We start from the raw sequence: 17,393 nt of genomic DNA, 5'->3' as shown, positions 1-17,393 counted from the left end.
AGGTGGCAGTGCCTGAGTCCTGCGGAGAGCCAGGTTGTGCAGCATGCAGCAAACAACGACGAATTGGGACACTTGGTCCGGGGAATACTGCAGAGATCCGCCGGAACGATCCAGGCAGCGGAACCGCTGTTTGAGGACGCCAATTGTTTGCTCGATTATGTTCCTGCTCGCTTGATGACTCTCGTTATATGCCTCTTCAGCAGGGGTCCTGGGCGCGTGGAGCGGGGTCATGAGCCAGGTACACAAAGGATAGCCTTTGTCCCCGAGAAGCCATCCTCTTGGGGGAGGCTGTGCCTCGAACATGTCACGCACAGTTGTCTGCCGCAGGATAAAGGCATCGTGGCTGCTGCCTGGAAAGCGGGCATTGACAGCTAGGATGCGCTGCTTGTGGTCACACACCAGCTGCACATTGAGGGAATGGTAGCCCTTCCGGTTGCGGTAATCCTCGGCATGCTCCACAGGTGCCCGCAAAGCCACATGCGTACAGTCAATGGCGCCCTGCACCAAGGGGAAGGCCGCGAATCTTGCAAATCCCAGTGCACGCTGATGCTGCCTCTCCAGGGCCATGGGGAAGGAGATGAATTGGCGTCTCCTTCTGAAAAGGGCATCGGTCACCTGGCGGATGCAGCAATGCACGGCGAACTGGGATATGTTAGCAATGCCCCCAGCAGCGGATTGGAAGGAGCCGGTGGCATAGACGTTCAAGGCCACCGTCACCTTCGCCTCCACCGACAGAGTCGTCCTGCTCCTGAGCTTTGGACGCAGATCTCTGCGAAGCAGATGGCAGATCTCTCCAACCACCTCCTTTCGGAATCTCAGCCTTTTTACACATCTCGCGCCACTCATGTTGAGGTAGGAGCGCTGCTGGCGGTATGCCCTGACTGGGTAAAGCCTATGTTGCCGACGCCTGTTGCCCCCTCTGCGTCTAGCCAGGGCTGCCCCTCTCACACCGCGTCTGCGAGCCCTACGGACATGACGCTGAAACTCAGCGTTGGCACCCCATGCAGCCCCCATAATATGCTGCCAAACAGTCAAATATCCAAGAGGCCACTTGCAACGCTCTGGCCTGAAGCCAAAAATACCTGAGCTAGTGTTGGCCCAAACCAGAAAGCTGTCTTCCTTGGTCTCTCTCCAGAAATCCGTTGCACAAGAGTGTTTGCTGCAAAATGGCTGTCCTTTATAGTGCAGGGTAAGTGCCCTTTAATTTACGCTCCCCGGGGCCTGCGTCGGCTCTGTTGCGTTCCACTAAACAAGCGTTCGAGCCGCCGGCCACACAATGGGGCGGTTCCACTGAAGTTCTGGATCGGGGCGCGCAAAGGGCGTTGCACAAGGATATGACGTCATTTTCTGCGCGCGCAGGTGAGCGCACGCTAAGACTTTGCGCCGGCGCTAAATGTCTACTTAATTTGGGGCGAGGCGCAGATCGCGCTGCGCCCGGACACTACATGCATAGCGCCCAAAATTCACTTCTCTTAAGGCGCTAACGGCTGGCGCAACCAACTGAATTTCTAGGCCAGAATGTTTAAAAATAATAGTGCAACAGAAAATGGGGCCAAAACAAGGAGAAATGGTAAAAAGGCAAAGTTAAAAGCTCTATATCTGAATGCACGCAGCATTTGTAACAAGATAGATGAGTTGACAACACAAATAGATACAAATGGGTATGATCTGATCGCCATTACAGAGACGTGGTTGCAAGGTGGCCAGGGCTGGGAACTGAATAGTCCAGGGTATTTGACAATTCAGAAGGATAGACAGAAAGGAAAGGGAGGTGGGGTGGCTTTGTTGGCGAAGGATGGGATCAGTGAAGTGGTGAGAAGTGATATTGGCTCAGAAGATCAAGATGTAGAATCAGTTTGGGTGGAGATAAAAAATAATAAGGGGCAAAAGTCTTTGGTGGGTGTAGTCTACAGGCCCCCGAACAGTAGCAATGCTGTTGGACAGAGTATAAATCAACAAATAATGGAGGCCTGTAAAAAAGGTATGGTAATAATCATGGGTGATTATAATCTCCATATTGATTGGACAAATCAAATTGGCCATGGTAGCTTGGAGGAGGAGTTCATAGAGTGTATCCAGGATGGTTTCCTGGAACAGTATGTAATGGAACCAACCAGGGAGCAGGCTATCTTGGATCTGGTACTGTGTAATGAGACAGAATTAATCAATGATCTCATAGTAAAGGATCCTCTCGGAAAGAGTGATCATAGCATGGTTGAATTTCAAATTCAGTTGGAGGGTGAGAAAGTTGTATCTCAAACCAGTGTCCTGATCTTAACCAAAGGCAATTACAATGGCATGAGGGCAGAACTGGCTAAAGTGGACTGGAAAAATAAAATAAAGGGTAAGACAGTTGAAATGCAGTGGCGGACATTTAAGGAGATACTTCATAACTCTCAACAAAAATATGTTCCAGTGAGAAGGAAAGGTTTTAAGAGAAGGGAGCACCATCCATGGCTAACTAAGAAAGTAAAGGATGGTATCAAATTGAAAACGAAGGCATATAATGTTGCCAAGATTGGTGGGAGACCAGAGGATTGGGAAATGTTTAAAAACCAGCAAAGGGTGACTAAAAAAAGAGAAGATGAATTATGAGAGTAAACTGGCAAGAAATATTAAAACAGATAGTAAGAGCTTCTACAGGTATATAAAAAGAGAGTAGCTAAAGTAAATGTTGGTCCCTTAGAGGATGAGACTGGGGAATTAATAATGGGGAATAGGAAAATGGCAGAGACTCTGAACAAATATTTTGTATCTGTCTTCACGGTAGAAGACACTAACAACATCCCAATAATGGATAATCAAGGGGCCACATGAAAGGGGGAACTAAAGACAATCACTATCACTAAGGAAAAAGTACTTAGTAAAATAATGGGACTGAAAGACGACAAGTCCCCTGGACCAGATGGCCTGCATCCTAGGGCCTTAAAAGAAGTGGCTGCAGAGGTAGTGGATGCATTGGTTGCAATATATCAAAATTCCCTGGACTCTGGAGAGGTCCCAGCGGATTGGAAAACCGCAAATGTAACAACCCTATTTAAGAAAGGAGGAAGACAGAAAGCAGGAAACTATAGACCAGTTAGCCTAACATCTGTCGTTGGGAAAATTCTGGAGTCCTTCATTAAAGAAGCAGTATCAGGGCATTTAGAAAATCATAATGCAGTCAAGCAGAGTCAGCATGGTTTTATGAAAGGGAAATCATGCTTAACAAATTTGCTGGAGTTCTTTGAGGATGTAACGAGCAGGGTGGACAAAGGTGAGCCAGTGGATGTGGTGTATTTGGATTTCCAGAAGGCATTCAATAAGGTGCCACATAAAAGGTTACTGCATAAGATAAGAGCTCACAGAATTGGGGGTAATATATTAGCATGGATAGAGAATTGGCTAACTAACAGAAAGCAGAGAGTCAGGATAAAGGGTCATTTTCTGGTTGGCAAATGGTAACTAGTGGGGTGCCACGGGATTTGGTGCTGGGGCCTCAACTATTTACAATCTATATTAATGACTTGGATGAAGGGACTGAGTGTAATGTAGCCAAGTTTGTGGATGATACAAAGATGGGTGGGAAAGCAAGTTGTGCAGAGGAGTCAAAGGATCTCCAAAGGGATATAGACAGGCTAAGTGAGTGGGCAAATATTCGGCAGATGGAGTATAATGTGGGAAAGTGCGAGGTTATCCATTTTGGAAGGAAAAATAAAAAAGCAAATTATTATTTAAATGGAGAGAGATTACAAAATTCTACAATTCAGAAGGACCTGGGGGTCCTTGTGCATGAAACACAAAAAGTTAGCATGCAGGTACAGCAAGTAATCAAAAAGGCAAATGGCAGGGGGTTGGGAACCTGTGCAGGGAGACAGAGGAAAGGGAAGCAAGGATAGAAACAAAAGACAGGAAGGAGAAAAGCAAAAGTGGAAGGCAGAGAAATCAAGGGTGTAAATCGAACAGGGCCACAGTAAATAATAATCCTAAAAGGACTAACAGTGTTAAAAAATCAAGCCTGAAGGCTTTGTGTCTTAATGCGAGGAGCATTCATAATAAGGTGGATGAATTAGCTGCGCAAATAGATGTAAACGGATATGATATAATTGGGATTACAGAGACATGGCTCCAGGGTGACCAAGACTGGTAATTCAACATCCAGGGGTATTCAATATTCAGGGAGGACAGGAAAATGGGAAAAGGAGGTGGGGGAGCATTGCTGGTTAAAGAGGAGATTAACACAATAGTAAGGAAGGATATTAGCTCTGATGATGTGGAAACTGTATGGGCAGAGCTGAGAAATACCAAGGGGCAGAAAATGTTAGTGGGAGTTGTATACAGACCCCCAAACAGTAATGCTGAGGTTGGGAATGGCATTAAACAGGAAATTAGAAATGCATGCAATAAGGGCACAGCAGTTATCATGGGTGACTTTAATCTACATATAGATTGGGCTAACCAAATTAGTAACAATACTGTGGAGGAGGAATTCCTAGAGTGTATACGGGATGGTTTCCGGGACCAATATGTTGAGGGACCAACTAGAGATCAGGCCATCTTAGACTGGGTATTATGTAATGAGAAAGGATTAATTAGCAATCTTGTTGTGCGAGGCCCCTTGGGGAGGAGTGATCATAATATGATAGAATTCTTCATTAAAATGGAGAGTGAAGTAGTTGACTCAGAGACTAGGGTCCTGAATTTAAATAAAGGAAACTATGATGGTATGAGGCACGAGTTGGCTAGGATGGATTGGGGAACGTTACTTAAAGGGTTGATGGTGGATAGGCAATGGCAAACATTTAAAGATCGCATGGATGAACTACAGAACTTGTTCATCCCTGTTTGGCATGAAAATAAAACAAAAAAGGTGACTCAACCGTGGCTAACAAAATAAATTAGGGATAGCATAAGATCCAAGGAGAGGACATATAATTTGGCCAGAAAAAGCAGGAAGCCTGAGGATTGGGAACAGTTTAGGATTCAGCAAAGGAGGACAAAGGGATTAATTAAGAGGGGGAAAATAGATTATGAGAGTAAGCTTGCAGGGAACATAAAAACTGACTGTAAAAGCTTCTATAGATATGTGAAGAGAAAAAGATTGATGAAGTCAAGCATAGGTCCCTTGCAGTCAGAATCAGGGGAATTTATAATGGGGAACAAAGAAATGGCAGACCAATTAAATACGTACTTTGGTTCTGTCTTCACAAAGGAGGACACAAATAACCTCCCACTGTAAGGTCCCGCCTTCCCCAGAAACGGTCCCAATGCTTCAGGAATCTAAAGCCCTCCCTCCTACACCATCTCTCCAGCCATGCATTCATTTGTTCTATCCTCCTATTCCTGTACTCACTAGCACATGGTACTGGAGATTACTACCTTTGAGGTCCTGCTTTTTAATCTCTTTCCTAGCTCCCTATAGTCTGCCTGCAGGACCTCATCCGATATGGACAACGACCTCTGGCTGTTCACCCTCCCCCCTTAGTGTCCTGCAACCGCTCAGTGACATCCTTGAACCTGGCACCAGGGAGGCAACATACCATCCTGGAGTCACGCCCGAGTCCACAGAAACGCCTGTCTGTTCCCCTAACTAATGAATCCCCTGTCAATATTGCTCTTCCACTCTTCTTCCTCCCCCCCTGTGCAGCTGAGCCACCCGTGGTGTCCTGGCCTTGGCTCTGGCTGCTCTCCCCAGAGGAGCCATCACCCCCACCAGTTTCCAGAACTGTGAACCAGTTAGCGTGTGAGATGTACTCTGGGGATTCCTGCCCTACCTGCCTGGTCCTCCTCCTCTGTCTGGTGGTCATGCATTCCCTCTCTGCCTGCACATTCTGAGGCGGTGGAGTGACCACTTCTAGAAATGTGCTTTCCAAGTATTTCTCAGCCTCGCGGATGCACTGTAGTGACTCTAGCTGCCGCTCAAGCTCCGAAACCCGGAGTTCGAGTTACTGCAGTTGGCGACACTTCCTGCACACGTGGTCGTCCGGGCTGCAAGAAGCATCCAGGATATTCCACATGGCACAGGTGTGCAAATCACGGGACTGAGCTGCCCTGCCATGCCTCTATTAGTTTAACTAGTTAAGGTATAAATTTAATACAGTATTTTATAGTTTCCCGCTTCTAGTATAACCCACTATCTTAATTTAGAGAAAAAACCCTTAATACTCACCAACCAATCACTTACCTGATGTCCTGTGACGTCACACCTTGGTATTTTTGGAAATCGGGGAAGGTTCGGCCGCCACCTCCTTCGATTAAGTCGCGCTGTTCCTCCGCTCTCTGCTTTATGACCCGCCGCCGTTGGAGCCTCCGATTCCTTAATTAAGCCATACCTATCCAACTGACTCTTACCTTTGTCCCTGATTACGGTTTCTAAAAGTTTCCCCAGTACCGAGGTTAAACTGACCAGCCTGTAGTTGCTGGGTTTATCTTTACACCCTTTTTTGAACAATGGTGTAACATTTGCTATTCTCCAGTCCTCTGGCACCACCCTGTATCTAAGGAAGATTGGAATATTATGGCCAGTACCTCCGCTATTTCCACCCTCAATTCCCTCAGCATACTAGGATGCATCCCATCTGCTCCTGGTGATTTATCTACTTTAAGTACAGCCAACCCTTCTTATACCTCCTCTTTATCAATTTTTACCCTATCAAGCGTCACCACTACCACCTCCTTCACTTTGTCTATGGCAGCATATCCCTTGATTCCCTTAGTGCCCAAAAATCTATCAATCTCTGTCTTGAATATACTCAACGACTGAGCCTCTACAGCCCTCTGGGGTAGAGAATTCCAAAGATTCACCACCCTCTGAGTGAAGAAATTTCTCTTCATCTCAGTCCTAAATGGCCGACCCCTTATCCTGAGACTGTGACTCCTGGTTCTAGACACCCCAGCCAGGGGAAACAACCTCTCAGCATCTACCCTGTCAATCCCCCTCAAAGAATTGAATAAGTTTCAATGAGATCACCTCTCATTCTTCTAAACTCCAGAAAATATAGGCCCATTCTACTCAATCTCTCATCATAGGACTGCCCTCTCATCCAGGAATCAATCGAGTGAACCTTTGTTGCACCGCCTCTAAAGCAAGTATATGCTTCCTTTGGTAAGGAGACCAAAACTCCTGAAGGGTGACCTGATAGAGGTCTTTAAGATTATGAAAGGGTCCGATATGGTAGAAGTAGAGAAGATGTTTCCACTTGAGTCCAAAACTAGGGGGGCATAAATATAAGATCGTCATTAATAAATCCAATCGGGAATTGAGGAGAAACTTCTTTACCCAAAGAGTGGTGAGAATATGGAACTCGCTACCACAGGGAGTGGTCGAGGCGAATAGCAGAGATGTATTTAAGGGGAAACTTGTGGGAGAAAGGATTAGAAGGTTATGTTAATAGGGTGAGATAGGGTGAGATGAAGAGGAGTGGGAGGAGGCTGGTGTGAAGCTGTGCTGTAAATACTATGTAATGTCTCTCTGCCCTGCCCTCCCTCTCGCTAACACATTCACTTTCTCTGTACCTGACTCAGATTGCTCTCCAACTCCAGCTCTCGCTGTTCAGTCTCACATTTCACATACTCCCATTGCTGATTCAGCTCCTGAAGCTTGTGTCGAAGACTCTCTGCCTTTTCTCCAGAGCTGGAGTTCAGCAGGTCCTGTCCTGCCCGATACACGGACTGCACTGTGCTCTGGTGCGCTGTCACATCATTGTGCAATACCTGTGGAAAGAAAGAAAGACTTGCATTTCTATAACGCCTTTCATGACCTCATTACATCCCAAAGCGCTTTACAGCCAATGAAGTACTTTTGAAGTGTTGTCACTGTTGTAATGTAGGAAACACGGCAGCTAATTTGCGCACAGCAAGCTCCCACAAACAGCAATGGGATAATGACCAGATCTTCTTCGGCAGTCCCTCAGAACCGAGGATGACTTGAGGAAAAACTTTTTCACCCAGAGGGTGGTTGGAATCTGGAACTCACTGCCTGAAAGGGTGGTAGAGGCAGGAACCCTCACAACATTCAAGAAGCATTTAGATGAGCACTTGAAACGCCATAGCATACAAGGCTACGGACCAAGTGCTGGAAAATGGGATTAGAATAGACAGGGCTTGATGGCCGGCGCGGACATGATGGGCCGAAGGGCCTCTTTCTCTGCTGTATAACTCTATGGGCTCGATTTTCCCAGCCCCGAGGAGGCGGGTTTGGAGGCGTGTGTGTTGTTAAAATCACCAAAACTGGCGGGCGGGCCCGTTCCCACCTCCGAGCAATTTTCCCAAGTGCTTGTTTTCTGACCCGCTTTCCATCCCGCCTCCAAGAGGCGGGATAGGGCCTTAAGGCCCTTAACAACCACTTAATTGCCTCTATAACCCCATTTTGAGAGGCCTTTCCGATTTTAACACATTTCCCCCATCCTACACGCCTCCTCTGGAACACACCAGGTAATCCTGGCGGCCTCACCAGTGGTGTGAGGGTGCCGGTCAGTTCCTTCAGTAACCCCTAGATGACACCTTCACTGGTTGATTCCCTTTGTTAATTGTTACTTGTTTCTCCTGTTTATTACTTAACTGCCTTTCATCTGGTTTATTGGTTTCACCTGTTTTTGCTTGTATTTAAGTTCTGTGGTTTCTTCACTCTGGGCTCAGTCCTGACAAGGGAGTTAGTCTTGACTAGGTGCTCTGTCTTGACAAGCTTGTTGCTCTGTGGTAGAACAACAGAAAATGCTGGAAAAACTCAGCAGGTCAGGCAACATCCGTGGAGAGAAATTTGAGTTGACGTTTCGGGTTGGACCCTTCTTCAAGAACATCAAACCACCGTTTCCAAGACTGTCACTGACCTCATCTCCTCTGGAGATCTTCCCCCTGCTGCCACCAACCTCATAGTTCCCCAACCCCACACAGCCCGCTTCTACCTCCTTCCCAAGATCCACAAACAGGACTGCCCTGGTAGACCCATCGTTTCAGCCTGTTCTTGCCCTACGGAACTTATCTCTTCCTATCTTGACTCTATCTTTTCTCCCCTTGTCCAGAAAAAAAAGTTTTGAAGAAGGGTCCAACCCGAAACGTCAACTCAAATTTCTCTCCACGGATGTTGCCTGACCTGCTGAGTTTTTCCAGCATTTTCTGTTGTTATTTCGGATTTCCAACATCTGCAGTATTTTGCTATCGTACTAGTGTTTGGTTCACTGCCACACCTCTTCTAGGAATGCCTACCTTGAAGAAGTTCTGCTCTTCTCTTCGACGGGATCTCCGTTTGGCTCTTCAACCTTGTTCATCTTCATTACTTTCAGTTTCCCTTCTCGTGTTTGATCAGGTATCTGCCAAGACTCGGTTTCACGGCCACATCATTTTCCTCAGCAACTGTCTCCGGTTCCGACTTACTCCACGTGGATTCCAACTAAACTTCCACCCTTCGTGCTTCGGATCCACCCAGGATTACAAATATCTCCAAGATATTCATCGTTCCTCGAACTACTGCTCTCGCCGCATCCTGAGATCCACGCTCAACGCCATGCGGCGCCACATGAACACACTCGACTTCTCTCTTTCTCAAAGCTGTCCGGGTCCACTGTTCCATTTCATCCTTCGACTCATCCGAGGCTTCAACAAAAAACTTTTCTTCTTCCTTTCCGATGTCAAGGATCGCAAGCTTCATCAACTCTTGGACACCAACGCCCCTCCGGAACCTTCTTCCCCTTCACTTTCCTCTGACCCCCCTTCTCCCAATCCCACCCCCTGCCGCGTTTTCACTATCCCCTCTGACCTTCCACTCTCTGACCCTGAACGATCAGTCCTCAGCAAAGGCCTGAGCTTCATCCCCTTACGCTCCCACCTCAATGAATTTCGAGCTCGGCACGATGTTGAGCTCTTTTTCCGCCGCCTTCGTCTCCGTGCCCACTTCACTGGCCAGGAGTCTTCCCCCCGCACAACTGACCCTTTCTCCCGCTTGCAGAATTCCCGTTCTACCTGGACCCCTCCCCCTGGCCTCTTACCCTCTCTAGATCTTTTCATCGCCAACTGCCGCCGTGACATCGGCCGTCTCCATTTCTCTGCTCCCCTCACTCACTCCAACCTACCCCCCTCTGAACTTGCAGCACTCCATTCTCTTAGATCCAACCCTGACATTGTCATTAAACCCGCTGACAAGGGTGGTGCTGTTGTTGTTTGGCGTACTGACCTCTACCTAGCGGAAGCTGAACGCCAACTCTCCGACACCTCCTCCTACCTCCACCTGGACCATGACCCCACCACCGAACATCAAACCACCGTTTCCAAGACTGTCACTGACCTCATCTCCTCTGGAGATCTTCCCCCTGCTGCCACCAACCTCATAGTTCCCCAACCCCACACAGCCCGCTTCTACCTCCTTCCCAAGATCCACAAACAGGACTGCCCTGGTAGACCCATCGTTTCAGCCTGTTCTTGCCCTACGGAACTTATCTCTTCCTATCTTGACTCTATCTTTTCTCCCCTTGTCCAGAAAAAAAAGTTTTGAAGAAGGGTCCAACCCGAAACGTCAACTCAAATTTCTCTCCACGGATGTTGCCTGACCTGCTGAGTTTTTCCAGCATTTTCTGTTGTTATTTCGGATTTCCAACATCTGCAGTATTTTGCTATCGTACTAGTGTTTGGTTCACTGCCACACCTCTTCTAGGAATGCCTACCTTGAAGAAGTTCTGCTCTTCTCTTCGACGGGATCTCCGTTTGGCTCTTCAACCTTGTTCATCTTCATTACTTTCAGTTTCCCTTCTCGTGTTTGATCAGGTATCTGCCAAGACTCGGTTTCACGGCCACATCATTTTCCTCAGCAACTGTCTCCGGTTCCGACTTACTCCACGTGGATTCCAACTAAACTTCCACCCTTCGTGCTTCGGATCCACCCAGGATTACAAATATCTCCAAGATATTCATCGTTCCTCGAACTACTGCTCTCGCCGCATCCTGAGATCCACGCTCAACGCCATGCGGCGCCACATGAACACACTCGACTTCTCTCTTTCTCAAAGCTGTCCGGGTCCACTGTTCCATTTCATCCTTCGACTCATCCGAGGCTTCAACAAAAAACTTTTCTTCTTCCTTTCCGATGTCAAGGATCGCAAGCTTCATCAACTCTTGGACACCAACGCCCCTCCGGAACCTTCTTCCCCTTCACTTTCCTCTGACCCCCCTTCTCCCAATCCCACCCCCTGCCACGTTTTCACTATCCCCTCTGACCTTCCACTCTCTGACCCTGAACGATCAGTCCTCAGCAAAGGCCTGAGCTTCATCCCCTTACGCTCCCACCTCAATGAATTTCGAGCTCGGCACGATGTTGAGCTCTTTTTCCGCCGCCTTCGTCTCCGTGCCCACTTCACTGGCCAGGAGTCTTCCCCCCGCACAACTGACCCTTTCTCCCGCTTGCAGAATTCCCGTTCTACCTGGACCCCTCCCCCTGGCCTCTTACCCTCTCTAGATCTTTTCATCGCCAACTGCCGCCGTGACATCGGCCGTCTCCATTTCTCTGCTCCCCTCACTCACTCCAACCTACCCCCCTCTGAACTTGCAGCACTCCATTCTCTTAGATCCAACCCTGACATTGTCATTAAACCCGCTGACAAGGGTGGTGCTGTTGTTGTTTGGCGTACTGACCTCTACCTAGCGGAAGCTGAACGCCAACTCTCCGACACCTCCTCCTACCTCCACCTGGACCATGACCCCACCACCGAACATCAAACCACCGTTTCCAAGACTGTCACTGACCTCATCTCCTCTGGAGATCTTCCCCCTGCTGCCACCAACCTCATAGTTCCCCAACCCCACACAGCCCGCTTCTACCTCCTTCCCAAGATCCACAAACAGGACTGCCCTGGTAGACCCATCGTTTCAGCCTGTTCTTGCCCTACGGAACTTATCTCTTCCTATCTTGACTCTATCTTTTCTCCCCTTGTCCAGAAAAAAAAGTTTTGAAGAAGGGTCCAACCCGAAACGTCAACTCAAATTTCTCTCCACGGATGTTGCCTGACCTGCTGAGTTTTTCCAGCATTTTCTGTTGTTATTTCGGATTTCCAACATCTGCAGTATTTTGCTATCGTACTAGTGTTTGGTTCACTGCCACACCTCTTCTAGGAATGCCTACCTTGAAGAAGTTCTGCTCTTCTCTTCGACGGGATCTCCGTTTGGCTCTTCAACCTTGTTCATCTTCATTACTTTCAGTTTCCCTTCTCGTGTTTGATCAGGTATCTGCCAAGACTCGGTTTCACGGCCACATCATTTTCCTCAGCAACTGTCTCCGGTTCCGACTTACTCCACGTGGATTCCAACTAAACTTCCACCCTTCGTGCTTCGGATCCACCCAGGATTACAAATATCTCCAAGATATTCATCGTTCCTCGAACTACTGCTCTCGCCGCATCCTGAGATCCACGCTCAACGCCATGCGGCGCCACATGAACACACTCGACTTCTCTCTTTCTCAAAGCTGTCCGGGTCCACTGTTCCATTTCATCCTTCGACTCATCCGAGGCTTCAACAAAAAACTTTTCTTCTTCCTTTCCGATGTCAAGGATCGCAAGCTTCATCAACTCTTGGACACCAACGCCCCTCCGGAACCTTCTTCCCCTTCACTTTCCTCTGACCCCCCTTCTCCCAATCCCACCCCCTGCCGCGTTTTCACTATCCCCTCTGACCTTCCACTCTCTGACCCTGAACGATCAGTCCTCAGCAAAGGCCTGAGCTTCATCCCCTTACGCTCCCACCTCAATGAATTTCGAGCTCGGCACGATGTTGAGCTCTTTTTCCGCCGCCTTCGTCTCCGTGCCCACTTCACTGGCCAGGAGTCTTCCCCCCGCACAACTGACCCTTTCTCCCGCTTGCAGAATTCCCGTTCTACCTGGACCCCTCCCCCTGGCCTCTTACCCTCTCTAGATCTTTTCATCGCCAACTGCCGCCGTGACATCGGCCGTCTCCATTTCTCTGCTCCCCTCACTCACTCCAACCTACCCCCCTCTGAACTTGCAGCACTCCATTCTCTTAGATCCAACCCTGACATTGTCATTAAACCCGCTGACAAGGGTGGTGCTGTTGTTGTTTGGCGTACTGACCTCTACCTAGCGGAAGCTGAACGCCAACTCTCCGACACCTCCTCCTACCTCCACCTGGACCATGACCCCACCACCGAACATCAAACCACCGTTTCCAAGACTGTCACTGACCTCATCTCCTCTGGAGATCTTCCCCCTGCTGCCACCAACCTCATAGTTCCCCAACCCCACACAGCCCGCTTCTACCTCCTTCCCAAGATCCACAAACAGGACTGCCCTGGTAGACCCATCGTTTCAGCCTGTTCTTGCCCTACGGAACTTATCTCTTCCTATCTTGACTCTATCTTTTCTCCCCTTGTCCAGAAAAAAAAGTTTTGAAGAAGGGTCCAACCCGAAACGTCAACTCAAATTTCTCTCCACGGATGTTGCCTGACCTGCTGAGTTTTTCCAGCATTTTCTGTTGTTATTTCGGATTTCCAACATCTGCAGTATTTTGCTATCGTACTAGTGTTTGGTTCACTGCCACACCTCTTCTAGGAATGCCTACCTTGAAGAAGTTCTGCTCTTCTCTTCGACGGGATCTCCGTTTGGCTCTTCAACCTTGTTCATCTTCATTACTTTCAGTTTCCCTTCTCGTGTTTGATCAGGTATCTGCCAAGACTCGGTTTCACGGCCACATCATTTTCCTCAGCAACTGTCTCCGGTTCCGACTTACTCCACGTGGATTCCAACTAAACTTCCACCCTTCGTGCTTCGGATCCACCCAGGATTACAAATATCTCCAAGATATTCATCGTTCCTCGAACTACTGCTCTCGCCGCATCCTGAGATCCACGCTCAACGCCATGCGGCGCCACATGAACACACTCGACTTCTCTCTTTCTCAAAGCTGTCCGGGTCCACTGTTCCATTTCATCCTTCGACTCATCCGAGGCTTCAACAAAAAACTTTTCTTCTTCCTTTCCGATGTCAAGGATCGCAAGCTTCATCAACTCTTGGACACCAACGCCCCTCCGGAACCTTCTTCCCCTTCACTTTCCTCTGACCCCCCTTCTCCCAATCCCACCCCCTGCCGCGTTTTCACTATCCCCTCTGACCTTCCACTCTCTGACCCTGAACGATCAGTCCTCAGCAAAGGCCTGAGCTTCATCCCCTTACGCTCCCACCTCAATGAATTTCGAGCTCGGCACGATGTTGAGCTCTTTTTCCGCCGCCTTCGTCTCCGTGCCCACTTCACTGGCCAGGAGTCTTCCCCCCGCACAACTGACCCTTTCTCCCGCTTGCAGAATTCCCGTTCTACCTGGACCCCTCCCCCTGGCCTCTTACCCTCTCTAGATCTTTTCATCGCCAACTGCCGCCGTGACATCGGCCGTCTCCATTTCTCTGCTCCCCTCACTCACTCCAACCTACCCCCCTCTGAACTTGCAGCACTCCATTCTCTTAGATCCAACCCTGACATTGTCATTAAACCCGCTGACAAGGGTGGTGCTGTTGTTGTTTGGCGTACTGACCTCTACCTAGCGGAAGCTGAACGCCAACTCTCCGACACCTCCTCCTACCTCCACCTGGACCATGACCCCACCACCGAACATCAAACCACCGTTTCCAAGACTGTCACTGACCTCATCTCCTCTGGAGATCTTCCCCCTGCTGCCACCAACCTCATAGTTCCCCAACCCCACACAGCCCGCTTCTACCTCCTTCCCAAGATCCACAAACAGGACTGCCCTGGTAGACCCATCGTTTCAGCCTGTTCTTGCCCTACGGAACTTATCTCTTCCTATCTTGACTCTATCTTTTCTCCCCTTGTCCAGAAAAAAAAGTTTTGAAGAAGGGTCCAACCCGAAACGTCAACTCAAATTTCTCTCCACGGATGTTGCCTGACCTGCTGAGTTTTTCCAGCATTTTCTGTTGTTATTTCGGATTTCCAACATCTGCAGTATTTTGCTATCGTACTAGTGTTTGGTTCACTGCCACACCTCTTCTAGGAATGCCTACCTTGAAGAAGTTCTGCTCTTCTCTTCGACGGGATCTCCGTTTGGCTCTTCAACCTTGTTCATCTTCATTACTTTCAGTTTCCCTTCTCGTGTTTGATCAGGTATCTGCCAAGACTCGGTTTCACGGCCACATCATTTTCCTCAGCAACTGTCTCCGGTTCCGACTTACTCCACGTGGATTCCAACTAAACTTCCACCCTTCGTGCTTCGGATCCACCCAGGATTACAAATATCTCCAAGATATTCATCGTTCCTCGAACTACTGCTCTCGCCGCATCCTGAGATCCACGCTCAACGCCATGCGGCGCCACATGAACACACTCGACTTCTCTCTTTCTCAAAGCTGTCCGGGTCCACTGTTCCATTTCATCCTTCGACTCATCCGAGGCTTCAACAAAAAACTTTTCTTCTTCCTTTCCGATGTCAAGGATCGCAAGCTTCATCAACTCTTGGACACCAACGCCCCTCCGGAACCTTCTTCCCCTTCACTTTCCTCTGACCCCCCTTCTCCCAATCCCACCCCCTGCCGCGTTTTCACTATCCCCTCTGACCTTCCACTCTCTGACCCTGAACGATCAGTCCTCAGCAAAGGCCTGAGCTTCATCCCCTTACGCTCCCACCTCAATGAATTTCGAGCTCGGCACGATGTTGAGCTCTTTTTCCGCCGCCTTCGTCTCCGTGCCCACTTCACTGGCCAGGAGTCTTCCCCCCGCACAACTGACCCTTTCTCCCGCTTGCAGAATTCCCGTTCTACCTGGACCCCTCCCCCTGGCCTCTTACCCTCTCTAGATCTTTTCATCGCCAACTGCCGCCGTGACATCGGCCGTCTCCATTTCTCTGCTCCCCTCACTCACTCCAACCTACCCCCCTCTGAACTTGCAGCACTCCATTCTCTTAGATCCAACCCTGACATTGTCATTAAACCCGCTGACAAGGGTGGTGCTGTTGTTGTTTGGCGTACTGACCTCTACCTAGCGGAAGCTGAACGCCAACTCTCCGACACCTCCTCCTACCTCCACCTGGACCATGACCCCACCACCGAACATCAAACCACCGTTTCCAAGACTGTCACTGACCTCATCTCCTCTGGAGATCTTCCCCCTGCTGCCACCAACCTCATAGTTCCCCAACCCCACACAGCCCGCTTCTACCTCCTTCCCAAGATCCACAAACAGGACTGCCCTGGTAGACCCATCGTTTCAGCCTGTTCTTGCCCTACGGAACTTATCTCTTCCTATCTTGACTCTATCTTTTCTCCCCTTGTCCAGAAAAAAAAGTTTTGAAGAAGGGTCCAACCCGAAACGTCAACTCAAATTTCTCTCCACGGATGTTGCCTGACCTGCTGAGTTTTTCCAGCATTTTCTGTTGTTATTTCGGATTTCCAACATCTGCAGTATTTTGCTATCGTTGCTCTGTGGTAGCTTGCCTTGACAAGCTGGTTGCCTTAGTGGTTGCTTGTCTTGAGCTCCTATGTCTGTGGTAAACCACTGTATTGTATATTGCCACCTCTGGGTGGCGCTGTGTATGGAGGCATGCCTCAGCTGACTCCACCCACCACTGTGTGGGTTTCGTTCAGACTTGTTCAGTCACTCACGAAGAAGCATGGTCTCTTCTTAGCTAATAAAAGCCTTATTCATCTCTTCTTTCGACTCATCATCTCTTCTTCGACTCATCACCTTTTATGAAGTAATTGATAAGCGTATCAATTTTATTAGCTAAAAGTTAAATGGCGACACCTGAGGAGCAACAACAGCAACGGATACAGCAGACATTGCTGAGAGCCCTCAGACCACCACGCCTGGACCTCGACCCTCAAGATGTGGGTGCATCAGCCAAGTTTGAACACTGGCTGAGCTGCTTTGAATCCTTCCTCGCAATCTCACAGGTTACAGAGGAGGATCACAAACTGAAAATTTTGACCGCCCAGGTGAGCCATCAAGTATATATGCTAATCCGGGACTCTAATACGTACGTGGCGGCCCTCGAGCTACTAAAAGGGCAATATACGCGCCCAGTGAACACAATTTACGCCCGACACCTCTTGGGATCCCGCAGGCAGCAACCGGGAGAATCGGTAGGGGCATTTGCACGGGCGCTACTGGCACTCTGCAGAGACTGCGATTGTAAAGCGGTAACGGCTGTGGAGCACGCGCAGGGACTCGCCTGTGATGCCTTCGTCAGGGGCCTCCAGTCAGACCACACCCGGCAGAGACTGCTAGAAAGCAAGGAACCCGACCTGAAGACGGCCATTGCCCTTGCGCTCTCGTTAGAGGAGGCCCACCGAAACCTCGAGGCATACCCCCGTAACGGCGCCGAGACATGGCAATCGAAACCGTGGGACACGGGACCGCCGCCCCCGGCACCAACCGCTGCAGCGACCCAACCGAGACAGCAGCCTCCGGTAAGA

The 17,393-nt window shown here is 49.1% G+C and overlaps 1 protein-coding gene across 1 annotated transcript in view; it reads right to left on the bottom strand.

Moving 5' to 3' along the window:
* The window catches only part of macf1b (microtubule actin crosslinking factor 1b), a 565,261-nt gene that overhangs the window by 186,745 nt on the left and 361,123 nt on the right, over positions 1 to 17,393 (bottom strand). Inside the window, exon 19 of the mRNA XM_085987168.1 lies at positions 7,495 to 7,692. Within this exon, the coding sequence (XP_085843294.1) occupies positions 7,495 to 7,692 (198 nt within the window). The remainder of the gene's footprint in view (positions 1 to 7,494; positions 7,693 to 17,393) is intronic.

This window comes from Somniosus microcephalus, chromosome 5 (assembly GCF_052327205.1).
Source record: "Somniosus microcephalus isolate GS21.2 chromosome 5, FLI_Smic_1.0, whole genome shotgun sequence".
Lineage (NCBI taxonomy): Eukaryota > Metazoa > Chordata > Chondrichthyes > Squaliformes > Somniosidae > Somniosus > Somniosus microcephalus.
The sequence above is the reverse complement of the archived record's forward strand: the minus strand, read 5'-3'. Positions and strand labels throughout refer to the sequence as shown.